Consider the following 22,063-nt stretch of genomic DNA (forward strand, 5'->3'; position numbering starts at 1 on the left):
CTGAAGAAATCAATGGAAAAAATATCCTAGGATGAGGATTAACAACAACAACAAATATTATAGTCCTTGGTATACCTGCAATATTGTTAAAATACAGTTAGAACTATAATGAAAGGAAACTTTTGCATAATTGTACAAGTATACAGATCAATAATTATGTTGAATAATATTTAAAACATATGCTTTCTGTGAATTCTTAGGAAATGGGTGATAGCAATGACTAAATACCAAATTACAGTACCAGACAGATCTTTCTAATCGTTTAGAGCACTTTATTTTTCATGGGGAGATATATAAGCAATCACATCCCCTTTATATTTAAATATATGTGACAAGGTATTAGTTAAAATATATTTGGCCATAGGAAATTTTCCCAATTCCGTAAGGCTTTTTAATCTAGAGAATTTAAAATTCCACTAGAGCATTTGGGGGCATCTCAGATAGGGAAAGGGTGATGATTGCTCTATGCCACATGTAGTTATTACAAATTTGCCCTTGATCCCACTGCAGTAAACCAGTTTTCAGGAGTGAAAATAAGCTGTACTTTATTTTTATCACAAAGCTTACTTTTTTTTTTTTTTCTCAAAAAGAAGTTTCTGTGTCAGGTGCCACACTTTCTTAGGACTCGACAAAATTTATCTTGCCTTCTTTTCTAGACCTAGTTGTGGCATGCCAGCACAGCCAAGGGTTCAGTGAGCCTGAGGCGGGGGCGGGGGGAGGCGCGGCAAAGGATGTAGAAAAGACAGACACAGTAATAAAGGTGATCTTAAAACAACTTTTCTCACCTGGCCAGTGTGGCTCAGTGGTTGAGCATGGACCTATGAAACAAGAGGTCATGGTTCGATTCCCGGTCAGGGCACATGCCTGGGTTGCAGGCTTGATCCCCAGGGGCGTGCAGGAGGCAGCAATCAATGATTCTCTCTCATCATTGATATTTCTCTCTCTCTCCCTCTCCCTTCCTCTCTGAAATAAAAATATATATACTTAAAAAAAACCACAACTTTTCTCAAACCTGAGGATCCACAAAGTCTCAATAAAATTTTTGATTTTGTGTTTTCATTTTTATGATCATCTAAACAATTTTAAGCATATTTTGGATTAGTATAACCACCTGACAACCAAATGTTGCCATAGGATTTCCTTATTTGTATCTTAATTTGGTTTTCCGACTTTAGTGATATGAAATTAATAACAGAATTTATCTTTTTCTTTTATGCTCACCTGAGGATATGTTTATCAATTTGAGAGCGAGAGGAAGAGAGAGAGAAACATGGATGTGAAAGAGAAACATCAATCAGTTGCCTCCTGTACTCATGCTGACCAGGGATCAAACCCACAACCCAGGTATGTGCCCTGACTGGGAATTGAACCCACAGCCTTTTGCTGCACAGGATGACCTCCAAACTGCTAAGCCACCCAGCCAGTACACAGCATTTATCTTTTCTATAATTTTTTTTTAAAATTAGGATCTCTGTTTCCCTGAGAGCCATGAGTGTCAGGAAGTGATTAGGTTGAGAGAGTTGGGTAAAATGGTTTGGGCCCTTTCATTTCCTTTATAAGAAGTGGAGGTGGTATATCAGCTAGATCATATATGATAGCTGCACGTATGTTTGTTTTTCAGAGGCTGACTTTACAGCCTATACCACTATCTTAAGGGTAGCACCAAGAGTCAGCACTGGTTCAATTCTGTACTCTTTTTCATTTTGTCTAGCCCTGCAATCTGCACTGTGTCTTCAACATAACCAACTCTACTCCCAATACGACCTCCTTCAGACTGGTGCCCACTCATGCTCTTGAGTTGAGGGAAGCATGGGGACGTAGGGAAGGAAGCTGTGGAGAGAGGTCAGCCGTGCCCTGGGGACCCAGTCAATCAAAAAGATTATGCATTATGAGAAAATGGGGTGCTTGTTCCGTCGTGTGCTTTTGAAAGAAAAGGGCGATGTATATTTTCTTTGTTGCACGTTTTAGGTGTTCATTACTAAGTGTTGGTAGACTCTCAACGGAGAAACCTCAGAGATTATGAATTTTATACTGTTTTTAAGGTCTCCCAGAGAATGCTTATATAGCTCACAGCAGTGTATTCTGCCTTCAGTGAAAATGGAAGGTAGCCCATCATCCTTGTCTGACTAATAACATCATTTCCTCACTGGTGAAATGGGAGCGATAATAATAAAAGTGGATTTCATCCCATGGTCCAGTCTTCCCCTTGGATACTTTTTGGTGACTCACCTTCTGTTGATCCCTTGCTTACTTCACAGGGACATTAGGAGATTTAATTAAAGTGTGTGGAATGCCTTAAGAACGATGAAAAGCGCTTTGGTTTCCTAACTCATCTCCTGGCCTGCTGTCTCCAGCATTCAGCTTGCACTCATATTGCCCTTGTAACTACTGTCATCCTAATGGAGATCTTATCCTCTGGGGCCAGCCCATGCGTCAGGATTTTCCACTAGAGATGTACAGAGCAACCTGTGCTTCTACAGATTGCTTACAAAATCTGAAACATGCCCTTCACTGTTCACGCCACCAGAATGCCTCCTTGTAAAAATCCTCTTAACTTGCTGTGGCCGCGCCTAAAGCCCATCTCCTCTAGGGAGCCTTCCCAGTCGCCCCAGTATCGGTGCATGCTGGCCAGATGCAGTTCCCCAGAGCACATGCTTTATGCCTCTTTTCTAACATTTACTGCACTCTGCTTTATATCACGGGCGTCCCGCTAACATATAACAAATATCAGTCCTGCACTGAATGCTCGCCCTGTGCCAAGCACTGTGATGGGGGCTGTTCTCTTTGCTATGGCAAGATGTTCTTTTGCATCTTTGTTTCCCATAGTATCTTTCTGTGGACCTAATAGATCCTCAGCAAACATTTGCCATGTTGAATTGAAACATATTCATGTGAAATCTGAGGGCTATCCTCCCAAATCTATAATCAAAACAGCTTTCAAGGAGAATCATAGGCCATGATGCTCGTGAAAACATCAGCTTGCTTTTGGCTGGAAGCATGGTTCATGAGTGTGGAACTGAGGGTGGCAGAAGGGAAACGGTTCCTTCGTTTCACAGACACCTCTTGGCCATGTGCTTCCTTGCCGATTGCTAACATAGCTCAGAGTTGGCACCTATTTCCCCGTGTGTGGAACAGAATTAAAGTGGTCATCAGAGCAAGAGGTAGTTACATGCACATGCGGCTCTCCTTTTCATCAAGCCTGGGTGGCATTTCTCAGCCAGGTAGGCAGCAGTCATACTCGGAAGTCACTAGAACAAGACAAGAAGGGCTAGAACCAGGCTGGAAGAGGTCTCAGCCTTTTGTCTGTGATCACCCTTCCTTACACTGAACAGGGCAGGTCTAGGCCTGACCATTCAAAGCATGTACGGAGCACTGATTCTTTTCACCTGAATTAGTTAAGAAGGTAGTGAAAGTCAAGACTTTTCCGTCTACAGCAAGCATGTCAGACTTGCGGCCCAAGGGCTGCATGCGGCCAACAACAAATACTAATTAACGATTACTCATTTATTTCAGCCCTTTGTATTCAGCATGTCTCTATCGAAATAAACCTACGTTTCTATGAAAATTGAAGTTGTTTTTGTTTTGTTTGTTGTTGTTGTTGTTGTTTTGAGGCCCACATAAGCTTAAACCTTGTTTATTGGGCCTGTGTTAGCCTTTGAGTTTGACATGCTTGCTCTACAGTGTGGTCTTCCAAATAAGGAACCTGAGATGTTTTTGTGGGAAGTATTTGTTAGCTATACTAGTATAGTTATCCATGAGACTGAAATGCTTTCTGCAATTCAAGGAGATGGTTTAAAAACGAAACTGCCTTAAAAAGAAACTTATGTGGATGGTCTCCACATTCAAAAAGTTAACCTAAGAGCCATCATTCATAATTACTCTATAAAAGAATCACCTGCAGTAATTTTCTTACGTATTGTATTTTTAGTTTTCTGATTTATAATTGGCTTCTGCCAATTCAGACAGGACATGTTCTTGAAAACAGTCACGCCCTGTTGCTGCTGTTTTTATACGCTCAGGTGTCTTACTCTTACTTAAGGGAAAGTAAAAAAAATTAAAAATCATGTGTATTCCTATGTGGCGTTGTATTGGGTACAGAAGAATGACCTAAGATGGCATTTTCATTATCATCTGAGTGCTGGGAATGCAAAGATACAGGACAGTTGTAAAAACAAACATGGCTTCAAATCCATAGCCCCAAACTTTTGGGAAAACCTGGTCCATGGTTTTTAATAGTTTTCAGCTGTGTTGACTTTGGGACATAATGTGATATGCCATAAAAGAGGTGTACCATGATTTCAGAATTATGTATCGGTAGAAATACATTGAATAAATATTCCAGGACAATTGTTAGCCCTTTGCTAACAACTGCTAACCTCTTCTTTTCTGGTCCTGATTCTACTTCCATTTATCATTTCCTTGCTCCTGCTTTAATATTTGTTTTCTTCACTGTGTGTATCTGTAGTGCCAGTTCCCTCAACTCCTTTGTAGAATAGGCTGGATTAAAACAAGCAAGCATATGCATATTAGTTAAGCACTGATTAAGTGTCGGGCACTGTAGGGGCTGAGGACTGAGGGAGGAGACAGGATCTGCCCTCAAGGACCTTCAGATCTGGTGCAGAGACATTAGCATAAGAGGTGAGTTTCAAGGCTAAAGTTGGAGTGCTGGGCAAGAACCTAGAGTCAGCATCTTACCCAGATTGCTGGAACAATAAGGACGAGCACCAGGAAAAGATTCTAATTAGAAATGGTGTCAAAGCCCCACCCACAGGTCCAGGAGAAGTCAGCCAGCAGAGGAAAGGGGTGGAGAGGCAGAGCGGAGTGGGTTGGGTTGGTAAAACTCAGAATAAAAGAGGCAAAAACACATTCAAAGACATGAGACCAGTGCAGACATGTTGAGTCCAGAGAAGGACAGGCAAGCAGTTCAATACGCCAGAGCCCAGAGTGGGCCCCGAGGGCACACCCAGTTCCAGGCTCAGATTTACTTCTCAGTGTTGGCAGGGCCACAGAAGAGACACATCCAGCTCTGGGTTTTAGAGTCCTCAGTAGGCGTGGTCAAAGCACATCAGAAAGGCTCAGGGCAAGTCTAGAAGCTCTTACTGTGATCCCTGTGAGAGGTGGTTGTTCCAACCAACGCAGTGGCTAACAGTGGTTCTCAACCTTCCTAATGCCGCGACCCTTTAATATAGTTCCTCATGTTGTGGTGACCCCCAATTTCATTGTTACAAATTGAACATAATTAAATCGTAGTGATTAATCACAAAAACAATATGTAATTATATATGCGATTTTCCGATGGCCTTAGGCGACCCCTGTGAAAGGGTCGTTTGACCCCCAAAGGGATCTCGACCCACAGGTTGAGAACCGCTGGGTCATGAGGGGGAAGAGGAAACGATGAATTAAAGAGCTGCGAAAATGGTGGGATTTAGGCCACTTAGAAATCAAGTACTTGTGAGTGAGGCAGGAGTCTTTGATGAAATTTGGGTTCTTTTGTCACATGGGCAATTGGGTGAGGTAGTGATAGAACGGAAGTAGAGAATGCAGACATCTAAATTCTACCTGAGGACATGGACATTGCCAAGTGCTGTGTTTGGCATGAAGTAATTATCCAATCAGTGTGATTCGATTGTCATAATCATAGGCTAAACTGTCTGACCCCAACAGAACTCTCTATGAAGTGCTAATCATAATCAATATTTGGCATTCCCTGAGCAGACCCAGGTTCAAATTGCAGCTCTCCACCTCTGTGACTCTAGACAAGTTTCTTCCCTTTTCTTGGCCTCCATTTCCTCATATAATATCAACCCAGCAGATAAGAAAGATAAAGTGCTTTTGTAGCATTTGATACAGAGTATGAACTCAGTAAATGGTACTTAGTAAATGAATAAAAGGCATTGTTGTTGATTCCTACCCTTGAAATGAGCATGGGAGTTCTCTCTTATTTATCTTTGCATCTTCCTTAGGCTCTATCTGCCTGGTACTGGGCTCAATGAATATTTATTGAATCTATGATAACTTTTTATTTTATTTATTTTATTGTTTTCTGCTAACCTGTCAAAGATTGTTAACCCTTCTTTAAAAAAGATTCTTTTTATGTTTTGTCCTGATATGGTTTATCTTTACATGAAATTTTTTTGGGGGGTCCCTCTTTTTTCACTTATGAATAAATGATGACTCATCTATAATAATAAAAGCATAATATGCTAATTAGACCAGAAGTCCGTCCGGATGAAGCCTGGGTCCTGGGTGCCAGAGGGAAGCTGGTGCCGGCAGCCAGGGGAAGCAAGGCCTATTCTTGCAGAAAGTTTGTGCATCGAGCCTCTAGTACTTTATAATTTCTGACACTTTCCTATGAAACATCTTCTTGTCAATCCCCATCTGCCTGCCTACCCCACACCGGACTGTGTTCAACAGGGGGATCTTGATCCTTGTGTGGCTTGACTGTGATAAAAACTACTCTGGCTACTCAACCTTTGCCAGAATCCTCCCTGGGCTCCAGGATCTCCACTGGAGTCTAAAGCAGTCCATGAAGGACTCCGTCAAACAGTTTGGATTTAATCCAAGTGAACCACAGCCACTGGAAAGGCATGCAATTTAATCAGAAATATTTGTATACAAACAATGTAAAATCTTGGGCATGACTGGCAAATTAGCAATTCTGTGATAATAAAGAAGAATTTAAAATAGCTCTCACCTGCCTGTGTATTTTAGTTGGAGGAGTCACAATCCGTATTCTGTTATTTTACACCAGAGGCCCGGCACATGATTAAACCATGCGGGTTCCCTGGGCCTAGCTGCAATCAGGGCCAGAGTCAGTCCTCCACCTCCGTGGCCCCTGTCCCGTGAACCTCCACGCGCACAGCCCCCGCCCCGCGAGGCTCCTCGGCCTCTGCAGCCCCACCCCGCCACGCCATGCGAGCTGGACGGGTCCTTTGGTCATCTGGGCCCACAGCTCCCGCTTCCTCAGCTCCCTACCCTGGTGTTTGGTTGTCCGTTGGTCGTTTTGGATGTTACAAACCCTGGCTTTTTATATATGTAGATGTGACCTTAGTATAAGCATCAGATAGATTTACATTGGTAACATTTATCTTTTCCCATTTTATCCCCTTTTACTAATAGATTAAATAGATAAACATTAAAAACTGGAAAATACATTAAATTGTAATGCAGAAAAAAAAGTACTTATTTTGTCCTTCTACCACCCAAAGATGCAAGTAACAGTTTAGTGTTTCTACTGAAGCTCTACATATATGTAGATGCATACACTCCCATTAAATTTATAATGCTTTAAGTAGTGTTGTATTTGATTTTTCACATGTTATAATAAGGGCAGTTTCCTATGTCATTAGGTAGTCTTTGAGACTATAACTTGAGTGTTAGCATAATGTTCCATCATTTATATAAACCGTCCCATATTATAGAATATTTTGGTCTCTATTCTAAGTAATGCCATAATGAATCTTTGTGCATAAATAATTTTTACATGTCTCTAAATGTTTCCTTGAGACAGATTCCCAGTGGCACAGTAACATTAATGGACTTTAGATGCATATTGTTAAACTGCTTTTCAGAAAAGTTGGGCAAATTTGCATTTTTTGCCAGTACTGTGCGTAGAAGGACCATCATATCACCACACTCTATGGTCTTGCTTATCTTTCACAAACCAATCAATGGACCAGCTGGGTTTTTTTAAAACTATAATTGGCAATATTGTATCAGTTTTAAGTGTCTCCCAAGTGACGCTTTCTGTTGGATACCCACAGTGATCACGTCTGTTAGCTTTTAGGACTAAGTTGCCATTTAAATGGACAGCTTTTTCCTGAAGTGTGAAGCTAGATCTGTATTCATGAAAAATTACAAATGGTTAGTTGATGGTTTCTGTGTTGAAAGTGTAACCTTAAATATGTTATACATTTTAAATGTTATTACTTAGCACAGTTGCACAAAACTGAAATCATGCATCACAATCCCTCATGTTTGGGTTTTATTTGATAGCAGTAATTCCAAATAAATATCTTAGTTATTTAATTTGGGGGCATTTGGATAGTATTACATTGTATTGTATCTTCTGAAAATTACTTTTAAAAATGCATCATGCTTCAGTTTGTAGGCATGAGAATGTTATGTATGAAGCCACTGCTCCCTTCATTGATATTACTAAGAACATGTAATTTCAACTAGACTGTGATATCTCTTTGGATATAAAATAAAAAGTGCCCTACCCAGTTTGGCTCAGTGGATAGAGCGTCGGCATTCGAACTGAAGGGTCCCAGGTTCGATTCCTGTCAAGGGCATATGCCCGGATTGTGGGCTCGATCCTCAGTAGGGGATGTGCAGGAGGCAGCCGATCCATGATTCTTCTCTCATCATGGGTGTTTCTATATCTCGCTCCCTATTCCTTCCTCTCTGAAATCAATAAAAAAATATTTTTATAAAACAAACACATCAATGTAAAAATAAATAAATAAATAAATAAATAAATAAATAAATAAATAAATAAAAGTAATTATTTGCAGGATAGTTTAATCCAATGGGAAATGGAATCTGGTTCTACATGTTATGTGCTCATTTCACTTGCAAACTTCAGCAACAAAAAAAATAGAAAATTTTTAATCTTATTGGAATTTCAGATTTATAGTAAATTTTGCTTATTTATTTTAGAACAAAACGTTTGGCTTTTACTCATTCTTAATTAAGGCATAACCTAATTATAGTTGACTCTTGAGCAACACAGGTTTGACATGTGTGGATACACTTATCCTCGGATTTGTTTTCAATAAATATACAGTTGGCCCTCTGTACCCACAGTTTGCATCCTTGTGTTCCCTGCTGTGGATCCAAAATACTGATTTTATTCATGGTCGGTTGAATCCAAGGGTCAGAGGGCTGACTGTATACCATGTTGTTCTCTATCATTTTATATGAGGGACTTGAGCATTGAGAATTTTGGTATCTGGGGTTCATGGACCAATGGGAGAACTGTAATTAAGTTTTTGGGGAATCAAAAGTTATATGTGGATTTTAAACTCTCTGGGAGTCTGCACCCCCACATTGTTCAGGGATCAACTATACTTCCTCTCTATTCATTTAGTTCAGTTTTACAGATGCAAATCAAATACTAGGTACTATATAAGCACAGGAGATAAAAGAGAGACCCCGATTCCTCTCTCTCTCTCTCTCTCTCTCTCTCTCTCTCTCTCTCTCTCTCTCTCTCTCTTTCACACACACACTCACCACATAGTCAGAGAAAAATCCCTTGATAGATCAGTTAGGTCCTGTATGGCATGTGCTGTGATACACTGTTAAACCTCGTTATATGATATCTTCAACGTGGGTGTCCCCCAGCCCCAGTTAACAGGCTGCTTAGATAAAACAAACCTATGCGCCAATAAACTGACCACTCAAAAGTGGGTTCCCATGCAAGCATTCCTATTTCCTAAATGCTAATTTCTGTTCCTGCTTAGCATCTCAGCATTCTTTTCTTCAGCTCTGGCCAAATACTGTAGATATTCATAAATATGAAGTAATATAATGCAAACAGGTTGCAAAGTAAAATTGAAGACTTTTCAAAAAGATGCAGTTTGTCATGAAGTTGATGGAAGTGATATCTGAGAAATGCAGAAACACATAGAAAGCCCCATGAGGATGTGACAGGAAGAGAGAGACACTGGCATGGAAAGTATCAGGATATGTGCCTCCAAAGAGAATAAGTTGCTTGACAACTAATTAATAGAGGACCTTGATAGAAAAACAAACAAACAAACAAACAAACAAAAAACCAAAAAAAAAAAAACCACACACACACAATAAAGTCTTCAGAAATATTTTTCAATAACATTTTTCAAAACTGAGATTTAAAAGCCAAGTGAAGGATGTCATATCTTATAATTTTGCCCCCCCCCCCCCCCGAAATCCAACATTTAATTAATTTTTTGTTCTCACAATCAGGACATATTTATAATTATGACTTATTTTTTATTATATTTATCTTATTTTTCTAATTTGAAATCTTAATCAAGTCCTTAAAATGTGACTAATTATTTAATGTTTGTCTCTTACTATGTAACAGACCATCCCCAAAACACTAGTTTCAAACAATAACTATTTTATTCTTGTCTCCCATAATTCTGTGGGTTAGCCAGACTCTGCTGGGTTGGCTGCAACTGAGCCTGCAGTCATGTGAAATGTTGGCTGGGTTAGAATGTTCAAGATAATTCATTCACTTTTCTGATACCTTCACAGAGCCGGCCACAGGCTGAGCTCAGTGGGGACCCTGGGGGGTGACTGGGAGCGCCCCCCCCTCTCTCTCTCTCTCTTTCTCCCCCCCCTCCCCGCCCCCCCCAGTGTCATTTCGGAGTCTCTCCTTTTCCATCTGGGAGGGTAGCTAGACTTCCTACATTGCAGCTCAAGGTTCCCCAAAGAACAAAAGCAAAAACTACTTCCAAAGATTTGTGTCCCAAACTGACATAGAGCATCACTCCTGCCACATTCTTTTGGCTGAAGCGAGTCGCAGGCCAGCTCAGGTTCAGTGTGGAAGGGAGCTGCATGAGGATTTGAATATTGGAAGGTAGGGTTCACTGAAAGCCATCCATGGAGACCAGCTAACACACTGTATTAAGTGCATCCATTTAAACAGGCATTTCCAGCATCAATTATCATGGATACTGAGGACCTCCCATAGCTTCAATCACTTCGGTGGGTCATGTACAAAAGCCTAATGAGCTCTGATGTCAATCTCAATAGTCAATCTGCTTTTAACAATCACAGGCCTTCAGTGAAGGCCTTCATTTATAAGCAAAATTAGAACCTCCGTTTGATTAAGAAACTTCACTCTCTTTATTGGTAGTGCTTTTTAAGAACAAGTTTAGGTTCATTTGCCTAAGAATACTCAGCAAATATTGGGGAAATAATTCAGAGTTTGGAGTGTAGTAATTCTGAACATTTATAATTTAGGTTATGGTTTTACATATAATCTTATTTGCTCTTCATTCCAAATCTCATGCAGTAGATATTACTCTAGTTTTCAAAAAAGAAAACTAATTCATCCTAAGCTTTTAAGTTTTCTACAGTCACACAGCTAGGAAACTTTGGAGTCAGGACTCCAAGTTCAGGGTTACCTATCCCTCTTAGAGTTTCCTTATAAAGTTACAAGGATCTAAAACTTAAGTTCACTCATATAATCTCTCTGTCTCAGTGTCTATCTCTCCATGTACATGTATGTATGCATCCACATGCATATAAAATATACATTTAAAAAACATTCTTAAAGTGCAGCCTTCACTGATAATTAATGAATGCGACTGATAGTTAATGAATAAAATTCACTCATTCTCTCTCATTACATGGATATGTACGTAGGCACATGTATGTAAAATAAACATTTTTAAAAATTACTTAAAGCACAGCCTTCCTTGATAGTAAATGATCTATAGAAAGTCAATACTATCCCTTTCAGGCTAAAGGATTTCACAGAAGTATGGAGGTCATCTGGTCTAATCCCTTCATTTCACAAAATGGGAAATCAGGCTCAGAGTGGTTAAGTAACTTGCCAAAGTCACACAGCTATTTAGCGGGAGAGCCAAGAGCTCTGACTCCGAATCTACTGTTCTTTCAACTACACAAAGCCACATTAAGAATAGCCTTTCAAATGAAATTGTGTGAGGAATACAGATAATTTATGTGTTTAAAACAGTAATTTGTGATTTGCCAGGAATTAAAACACAAATTTTAAGCATTTAATTGCTAAATAGAGTTAAGGACCAGCTGTGCAGTTTGCTCAAAATAGGAGACAGCCCATAGCTAGGAACCCATGGAAGAGAAAACTTCTTCTATAAAAAGCTGAAGACTAACTTCTCATGTGAAGCGTTCTTCACGGAGAAGAAGTTGTAACTGTTGTATTGAATCACTTGGTGTGATGTTTCACCCCCAGGATCCTATGTGAGTAGCCAAATCAAGAAATTTACATGAAACGTTCTCACAGCACTGAGTGTGGAACCCTCTGAGAATGAGGAAGGCTGCGATGTGCTGTTTTCTAAACGGAGACGGACGTAAAGGTCAGCTCTGCAGGCAGGGCTCTGGCAGCGCTGCTCTCCTCCCAGCTCGGGGCGTTACTGTCATAGGCAGTGAGCAGTGCTCCCTTTGTCCACTCTTCTTCCTCCCCTCCTCCTCCCTCACACCATTTCTTTTATTAAGGAGAAGACACTTTCAGTTTGTTGACTAAACAGATAACAAATTCAAGAAGCCAGTACAGTCACAGCTTAACGACAAAGATACATTCTGAGAAATGTGTCGCTAGGTGATTTTTTTCATGGGGACATTATCGAGTGCACTTACAGAAACCTAGATGGTATAGCCTGCTACACACCCAGGCCTATGGTCAAGCTATTGCTCCTAGCCTACAAGCCTGTATAGTATGTTACTGTACAAAACATTTTGAAATAAAATCAAGCACAAGAGAAAATGATGCAATCAGGAAACACGGTACACACAAGATATATGAGGCTGCTGCCAGCTATCACAACGTGTTGTGTCATAGCAAACTTTTTTTGGATAAGTAGAAATAGTAGACTCTAAACTAATGGTTAAAAGTAGAGGATGGCAAATACATAAACCAGAAGCATAGTCATTTATTGTCATTATCAAGTGTTATGTACTAAAGATAATTGTATGTGCTGTACTTTTATACAACTGGCAGTGTGGTGGGCTTGTTTACAATAATATCACCACAAACACGTGAATAATGTGTGCTACTATGTTAGGATAGCTATGCCATCACTAGGCAATAGGAATGGTTCACCTCCATTATAACCTTGTGGAATATGTAGTCCATTGTTGACCGAAACGTTGTTATGTGTCACGTGACTATAGTACTTTTACCAAAGTCAAAGTGTGTGTGACTCACAGGGCTGGCCAGTTGACATGCTTTTGACTAAAGAGTCAATTAAGCCACAAGACTGATGCCTTCTGTTGAGTAGCTCGATGGGATTTCTGGATTTAGGAATCGCCACTGACTGTTCACATCAAGGAGTGCAGGGCAGGGCTCCTCTGAATGCCCTTGTCCAGGAGTGTCACTTCCTGGGTATATCTCTGCCACCATCTTCATGTTTGTTATCTGGAATTTGGAAATATGCCTAGGTTTCCTCTTCTACTTCCTTAGTCAAATAGGAAAAAAAAAAAAGGGAAAAAGAAAAGCTTGGGAATGAACCCACTCCTTTCCTCTGAATACAAGACACAAGCTGCTCATTTGTATCCATCAGTGGCTTTGTTTTGTTTGAGGAACTTGCTGGGTCCCATCATTGTTCTCTGTACTAAAGCGGTTGGATTTATTTCTCTTTATTCAGGCATGGTTATTGATTTTTTGACAATGTTTAATATGAAAAGTTATAGATCTCCATGCAGTAGAGCCATTTGCCATAAATACCTGGGCAAGTGGCCGTGTGGTGATGTATGTGAGGAAGAAATCCTTGTGTCACCATTGTTCAACCACCAGACCAATTCTGTTTGAGAGAAGATATGTCACGTTGAACCTGCACATCATGTACTCAAAAAAGCTTTAAAAAATATTGTGTGGTTTTAAAAATATTTTGGTTATAAATCAAATGTCAGCTTTAAGTGCGATGTTCATAGAGTAGCCACTCTGTGTGATGTAACCCATAAAAAACAAACAAACAAACAAACAAAAACCAGAAGTGCCCACAGATTTGCACCAGCCTGCACTTTTTCATAAGAGTCCATTTATCTGGGAGAACTTTTGTAGCACCAGCAAGTCTAGTTAGAAACTTCCATCGGCTGTAGCTCTTCCTGCTTCTGCTTTCTCACCATCTGCACTGATGTCATCTCAGACCAAGCCACCACCTAATTCATTCCACAGCCTAGCAACACCCACTGAGCCCCCTTCCGCCCGTTCTCTACACGGCTGCCAGATTATTCATTTCATGCCTTCTCCTGCATAAAACTCTGGAATGCCTTCCATTTTTAAAAATCAGTTAGGGTTTGACCAGGGAAGGAAAGCAAGGATAAGTGAAATGGATTGAGGGATTTATTATGGGGATTCAGGATTGCACAGTTGTTAGGGCAGTGAAAATTGTAACCACATAGAACCTTTATTTCTTTAACTAGGAGCCCAGCGCACCCTGCCTTGACACCTGAACCTCTCCACGTAGAGTTCTAGTGCTCCGGGCCCAGCCCCCAGAACCCTCTGGCAGTCTCTGGCTACTTCAAGCCCGCCCTCAGTCCCTTGAGTTGCTTAGGGCTGGTCCCACCTTCTCTGGGCGCCTCCCCACTTCCACCCCATCTCCAGAGCAACACAGCAGCTCCGCCCAGTCATGGCACCGGAGGAGAGAGTGGAAGCCTCCCGCCTGCTGCGCTATGCTCCTTCCCCTGGCAAGTGGGCTGCTGGGCACTCAGAGTGCCAGCGATGGGTGGCGAAGGACTGGTGAGGGGGCGCTATGCGCTCTCACCCCTGCCCTTCCCGGCAGGGGATGGTCTCACTCCTCCGAGCACCTCCCCACTTCCACCCCAGCTAATATGCTAATGATCTGGTTGTTACCCATTAAGGTGTATTGACGATTAGCATATTAGCTCTTTATTAGTATAGAAATGATGTTTGCTCCTTCCTTTCCTTTTGTTCAAACTGGTCCCATCCAGCACCCTGGCTCACCTGCCTTCTCTCTTGCAGGACCACTGCCTAAAGCATTAAGCCCTCAGGACAATGAGGTTCTGATCAGCATTCAAAATCTCAAGTCTGTTGGCCTCAGAGACAGAGTTTTGGTCAAAGTAGGGATAACTTCTAGTCCTCAGTTGGTTTCAGCTTCAGGCCCAGAAAAGCTGTGAAACCAGACAAATAATGCCATGGCTGACCACAGCGCCAGATGCACTGATCCTAGGGCCACCCAATCAGTAGAGACCACCACGCTGATTGTGACCCTGACTCCCTGGCCACCATGACTAATGATTTTCCTCTGTGTAACCTGTTCCCTGGAAGCCATTGGGGAGCCAGGTCCTGAGTATGAGCTCAGCTGAGTCTCCTCCACCTGTGGGCCACTTCCTAAAACAAACCCTGGCTTTCTCTGCTGCAGCCTCCTGTTCATGTCTTACTGGGCTTTGATTCACTCAGGTAACTGGACCCCGTTAGTCTGGCAGCAAAACCAATTCACCAAACATCAACTTGTCAATTTGACCATCGCATTTAAAACTGTAAAGCAGGGTCCTTTAACCAGGTCTGGGACTGGATGCAGCAGAGGCAGGGGCGGGATAAGAGCAGATGTCCATGAATTCCACTCATTCATATGAAAGATATTGAGGAAGTCCTACCCTCTGAAATGTGAAATGTAATTGACATGGATATTTGACCCAAGTAGAAATAAAAATTGTAAGCATAATTACCAGGATGAAATCTCAGTGAAACTAAGTCGCCTCCAGACTATCCACCCACCAACAAATCTCCAACAACTTGGCAAATTTCCATAGTTTATAAAAGTTCATTCATGCACGTATTTTTAAAAAGACAAAGCCTACATATTGCCTCTGGTTTTCAGTTCAGTGCTGTTTTCTGATTCTCTTCTTTTTTGCTCTTTTTTTTTTTAATGGTCTATGTTTTTTTTATTCTTTTACTGTTGTAATTAGCTATGTATTTATAGTAGGAAGGAGCAAAGGGAGGCTGACATTATAACCATGGTCATCTGGGCAGCTTCACCAGGAAGCTGCAACTTTACACTCCCCAGGGAACCGGCAGTCCATTCCCTGCAAATCACTGTGGGAAGGATTAGAACAAAGGGGGAAGTGGGTGTGTGAGCAGTGAAGTCCAGTGATGTAGGGAAGGTGATTGCCTGTTAGTCTAACCTGGGAATAAAGATCATTGGCTAGAAGAGTGAAGCGAATGCAAGCCCACAAAAATTGGGGAATACATAATCCCCAGACAAAGGAGTTCTCTCTCTGTTGTTCCTCTGGCTTTGCTCCTGCTTTCTTGCACTCAGCTATGCTCCCTCCATAGCCATGTGGCCCTCGAAGCCCCATGCAGACCCCACCCGCAAGGGACTGCAACTGGGAATACAGGCTGATCTAGCCACATGCTGGACTGGAATGTGCTATTTTGAATGGAGACTCAGGGCAGTAACTTTAATCCTAGCTCTGCTGAAGACATAGCTGGACTTCTTCCATGCTAGGACAGAGGGAGGGGGGCCTTAGAAATGCAGGGGTTTAATTCCATGAAAATAAATATTCATTCTCCCATGCGAGTCTTAGAAAATTACTTGTGACATCACAAGAAGCCCCTTCCACTGGCAACAGGTGGGGACACAGAGAGCGCCCCACCCATAACAAGTCTACACTCCCTAGAATTACAAGGCTGTCCCCCTTTAACTAGGCTGTGAGAATAATTACAGCCGATCCTCCGTCTCTCTCTCTGCTCAGATTTCACATTGGAAGTACAACAAAACTGTGACAAACGTGTTTATAGCTCCAGTTGTCCCTTGTCCCACTACCCTCTGTGTGCGCTAATACTGAACAAAGCAGCTTCCCATGGATTTTCCACAGAATGGCCGAAGCCTGCTTTCTTTGTGGGGGTTGGGGGGTGGGATTCACTCCTGTCTGCGCAGTTGTGTTCTGCAGCTCTCCTTGCCCAGAGCTGCCCTCCTTGTCCTTGAGCTCTCATCTCTAAGGAGGCAGGCCGCTAACAGCCTGGCCTGTGCACTGAGAAGCGCGCCACTCCCAGGCTGGCTGTGGTGGGAAGACAGCTCCCTCGCTGCGCAGTGGCCGTGAGTTCTATCTTATCCGACTAAAAGACACAGTCCAGCTTAGAGCCTGGTGGCTACGGCTTGTTCTGTACACATTGTGTCTTATCATACAGCAACAGCTCATCCTGCCGAGAGCGTTTGCAGGAAATTCCCAGAAGAGATGACCTTTCTGAAGGTGTGTTTTTTTGTGTGTTTTTTCCACAAAGACTCACAGCTTGTGAGCTTAAAACTTACCAACCTTGCTCTTTCAAATTTCTATCAATTGAATATGCAGGTTGGTACTCTTCTAGGAAAAGTGATGGTGTATGATCAATTTTTTCAAGTTTCAGCCCCCCAGTGACCCGCTAGGAGCACATGTGCAAGAACATCAGCCAAAAGGAAGGAAAGAGCAAATGAACTCTCACAGAAGAGTGAGTTGATTATTAATTGTGCTGTGGTTTCACCTACTGAAGGAACTAGCTATGCAGACTTTGCTCTCAGTAACAGGGAAGAGGCAGTATTGAACAGAGAGTTCCTCGACATCATCAATGAAAACTATGCCCTGTGAAGTGACTGGCAGCTACTTAGCAGTTCTCTAAACAGATACCATCCTCTTTCATCCTGATCACTGATAGGGAATTTTTGGACTGGAACCCAGATTCTTTGTCCGCTGGAGTCGAAGAATGAATCCACAGACAGAAGGTAGCATAGCAAAGGTGGAAATTTATTAAAGAAGAGTACAGACTCCCAAGTAGGGAGAGGGAATGGGTCCCACTGAGTTTCCATGGTTTATAAAGTTCCTGTGCCCTGATATCCCTTCTGATTGGTCAATATTCCCTTTTGAATTGGTTACTATAGTAACTCCTGAGGCTCTCCTCCCTCATTGCCCTCTTATTCCTTCTGGGCTTTCTTCCTTCTTCTTTATTTTGTAAATATAGACCTTTTTGGCTACTTCCAGTTCCCTTGTCTTATGGAAATATACCTGTTGCTGCTCCCTTGTCTTATGGAAATGTAACCGCCTCTGGCTTCCTTGTGTTATGGAGATGTACCTTCTCCCTGTCTATAGCCCTATGTTTTGGTTTTTTTTGCATGGACCCCTATTCTAAAAAGTCTCTAAACCTGCCTATGTTCCCCTAAAATTCCTGTTTCATCACCATGTAAATTATTTAGATATTGGGAGCGTGTCTTGCTGAAGACCATTATCAACCAAAAACAAATGTCCATGCTAGCCCCAACCTCTGAAGTTCTCTGTTAAATGGTCTCAATCAATCATTTACACATTGTGGGCCAATATGTATCAAACACCTGGGTTTCAGATCATTGCAGTGGCTTGATGTAATTGGACTTTATCTCAGTACTCCCTTTTCTCCAACCCTGACTTGTTTTCACCTTGCCTTATGTATGCACTATGCCCATTACAAATTTGTCCTGTACCCATTGCTCCCCCAAATTATCGCCTCTCTCATCAACCACTTCCTCTGAAAAGAAATAACCTAGACACACATAATTGTTCTTTGAACTAGCAAAACAAAGCTACTATTTATCCAATGTGTGCTATGCGCTTTTGCATGTCTTTCTGTCTATGGTACCTAATTTAATTCTTATGAAAGCCTATGAAATGTGCATTGTTATTCTGATTCACAGATGAGAAAAATGATGCTCAGAAAGTCAGAGAAGGTCCTCAGAAGGATGTGGGGAAAAGTGATTTCAGAATGTCTTCTAAAAGAACAATTTGAGAGCTTCCAAAGGCACTTTCCCGCAGTTCCTAGTCAGTTTTTTCACTGTCCTCTGTTGTGTCTGGTTGGTGCTGTGTGTGGAGGGAACACTGGGTTTGCTCTTGGCCACCACTTTCAGTAGCCCCTGCTTCTTTCCGAGTAAAATCCCTTTGTTTCAGAAAGGTGCTTTCAAATGGAAGTGCTGCAGTTGGGGTTCTTGCTGTTACTGATAGAAACGGTGAAAACTTAACTTGTGTTACAAACTAAAGTAAATACAGGATAAATGAAGAGGTACTTACTCTTTCTAGAGAGAGCAGATTTCAGTTTCAATAAATCATAGGTGCTTTCATTATGACTAGGATTTTTAGCTTTATTTTCAAAGTGTGTTTCTATGTGCCATAGATAAAATAAAACATCAAGAGTGAAGAGGTTTGTTTGTTTTTCCATTGTTAAACCTAGGTGTCCCCCTCCTCCTCCCTGAGTTGTCTTTTGGGGAATAATCTGTGAAATCATCAAGGTCAGATATTTTGTCTTTTTCCTCTTTCTAACTTCAATTTCTGGCACATGGTGGACCTTCCACAAAAGTTTGTTCCTTTGGACAGTAAATGAATAATGGAATCACCAGTAGCCCCAGTATATTTAATTTAGCTGGAAAATGACAAATGAAACAGTTCTGATGCATGATGGCTGGTTTTGATATGTTATTGATTATAAAGGTTTTTAAAATGGAGATTATTGTTGCATTATCCAGGGAAGCATAGCTATGACTAATGAGATAAAATTAAGCAAAAGAAAAATATGAATTGAATATCAAGAAATATTTACAGTAGATGAGGCTGGGATTTAATCAGGCAGAGGAGTCCCAGTGGAGGTGGTCGGGACATTTACCACCATGCGTGTCACTGAGCGCTGCAGTGAGCTCCCGCAATTTACCGGGACAGACCCGGACTGCGGCAGGATGATAAGTGAGATCGTATTTCTAGTTTCACTGATTTCTTTCTTAACACGGGTTATACATTCACAGCCTCCGTCCCCTATGGAAAGAATTTATGTATGTGTTAAATTTTCTAACTATAGTTTACTTTTTTCCAGAAAATACTCCTTTTAGAGCATCTCCAGGTATCCTCAGAAATGTCTTCTTTAAGTGGCAAAGTCCAAACTGTTTTGGGACTACTGGAGCCAAGCAAACTGGGCCGCACCCTGACCCATGAGCATTTGACAATGACCTTTGACTGCTGTTACTACCCACCTCCTCCACCTCACGAAGCTATCTCTAAGGAACCTATTATGATGAAAAATTTGTTTTGGATTCGGAAAAACCCTTATTCCCATAAAGAGAATCTTCAGTTGAATCAGGAGACAGAAGCCATCAAAGAAGAATTGTTGTATTTTAAAGCCAGTGGTGGAGGGGCCATGGTGGAGAACACGACCACAGGGATTTGCCGGGACGTGCAGACTTTGAAGTGGCTCGCAGAGGAGACTGGTGTCCACATCGTAGCAGGCGCTGGGTTTTATGTGGATGCAACTCACTCTTCAGAGACCAGAGCCATGTCTGTGGAGCAGGTAGGAAGCCCTAAGTTCTTTGACGATATTTGCATAGACATTCCGAATAGCCAGAATTCAGATGTTGCATTATCTCCACATGTCATCTACATTTGGAAATGTCATTGGCTCACAGGTAGCTGAGCATTCTACAGAAATTTGCTAGATAGCAAGGACATCTTCCAATTGAGACCCAAATGAGAAACATTTCATTCCATAAAGAAAAAGTGCTGGGGTTCTTGTCCCAGCATCAAGAAGGGTTCAGGAATCTGGAGAAGGCTGTGCGTAGATTTAATAGGAATCCAGAGACTAATAAAGAGTCCGGAGATGAGATATAATTTTGAAAGGCATTGGGGGTCAGAGGAGCTTAGCTAAAAGAGCTAAGATCTAAGATCTTAAGCCTAAGGTCTTAGGTTCGCCCTGTCCCCAGGACTCCATGCTTTTTATTAACACAATTTGTCCTGAGGCAAGGCAGAGATATACACTTCAAAGGGTCAGGGTTTAGTACAGAGTCCATTGTCAGAATGGGGGAATTAGTCTATGGCTGTTCAGGTATTTGGCCAGTAGGAGGCAATAACATGTAGATTAAGATGCCTTTTAGCTGTCTGGCAGCCAACAATCAGTTTAATGTATCCTATTCAGGTTTGGGGAAATGTCTTCAGCCATTCCCAACAGGTGACTACATGTGTGACTCAACCCTGTTGAGTCCCCAAGTCTCATCAACCTTTTGATGAAACTCTTGAAATTATGACATGCTGGAATTGGTCTCCGGCAAAAAAGCATTGAGGAAGGAGATCTTAATGCACTGGTCACTGCAAAACCCAACGTGTTAATACTTAGATCCGTGTACCTCAGTAGTGGCATCCCGGTCTGTTTGTAAACCTCAGTTTTTCATGATAAGCTTCGGTTATGCAACCTCAATTTTGTTGCTGGGTTTTATAATAACCAGCCATAAAAATTCGCTGTAGGGTGAAACTTGGCAGGCAGAGACTTGGCACATTTGGGAATATGTTTCCTTCTCCTTTTATAAAACAGGAGGGGTAGAAGAAAATCCATTCCCTTGTTGTCATAAGCTCTTAAGCAAGAATGAGTGTAAGAAACTAAATCTTTCAGGGTCTAAAAGAACAAATAATCAGCAAAACCTGGGGCATGTGTATGTGCTCTCTTTCTAGACATCCATGTAGGTGTTTATACATATATGTATATATTTATCTATCTTTCATTGCCTGCTTGACAGGCTTAGCATGTCAGTTGCAGTTTTTACAAAGCCTCAGTTAATCTTTAAAATACTTTGTTTTTCAAATCTTTATCTGCATTACTTTCCAATCAAGCCTTTCCCTTTATATATATTTACATTATTTGAAGTCTATCATGATGTCAACAATAAACAGTCTTCCAACTACTCTCAGCAGTAACTGTAGATCTGACAAAAAAAATGCAATATCAGTATTGTGTGCTGTGAATTTTTTATGGTAAAAGAATGCATAAATAAGGGGGAATTAAAAAATTACTTGATACAGTTGATGTAGATCCAAGAGTAGTCTTTTTATGTCTAAACTAGAGGCCCGGTGCATGAAATTCGTGCGGGGGAGGAGGGTGTTCCTCAGCCCAGCCTGCACCCTCTCCAATCTGGGACCCCTCAGGGGATGTCTGACTGCCGGTTTAGGCCCTATCCCTGTGGGACATCCCTCTCACAATCTGGCACTGCTGGTTCCCAAATGCTCGCCTGCCTGATTGCCCCTAACTGCTTCTGCCCGCCAGCCTGATCACCCCCTAACCATTCCCCTGCCAGCCTTATCGATGCCTAACTGCTTCCCTGCTGGCCCAAATGCCCCCAACTGCCCTCCCCTGCCTGCCTAATCTCGCCCCCAAGTGCCCTCCCCTGCTGGCCTGATCCTGCCCCCAACGGCCCTCCCTGTTGGCCTAATCTTGCCCCCAAGGCCCTCCCCTGCCGACCTGATTGCCCCTAATGGCCTCTGCCTCAGCCCCCACCAAGATGGTTTTGTTCAAGTCGGATGTCCGGAAGATGACTGGTCAACCCAGTCTAATTAGCATATTACCCTTTTATTAGTATAGATAGATTATTTAGGATAG

General features: G+C 41.8%; 1 protein-coding gene across 1 annotated transcript in view; it reads left to right on the plus strand.

Annotated features, from left to right (window-relative positions):
• The window catches only part of PTER (phosphotriesterase related), a 72,561-nt gene that overhangs the window by 19,472 nt on the left and 31,026 nt on the right, over positions 1-22,063 (plus strand). Inside the window, exon 2 of the mRNA XM_081102142.1 lies at positions 19,520-19,990. Coding sequence (XP_080958268.1) covers positions 19,559-19,990 — 432 coding nt within the window. The 5' untranslated portion in view covers positions 19,520-19,558. The remainder of the gene's footprint in view (positions 1-19,519; positions 19,991-22,063) is intronic.

Source organism: Myotis nattereri, assembly GCF_964212035.1.
Source record: "Myotis nattereri genome assembly, chromosome: 1".
Classification (NCBI taxonomy): Eukaryota; Metazoa; Chordata; class Mammalia; order Chiroptera; family Vespertilionidae; genus Myotis; species Myotis nattereri.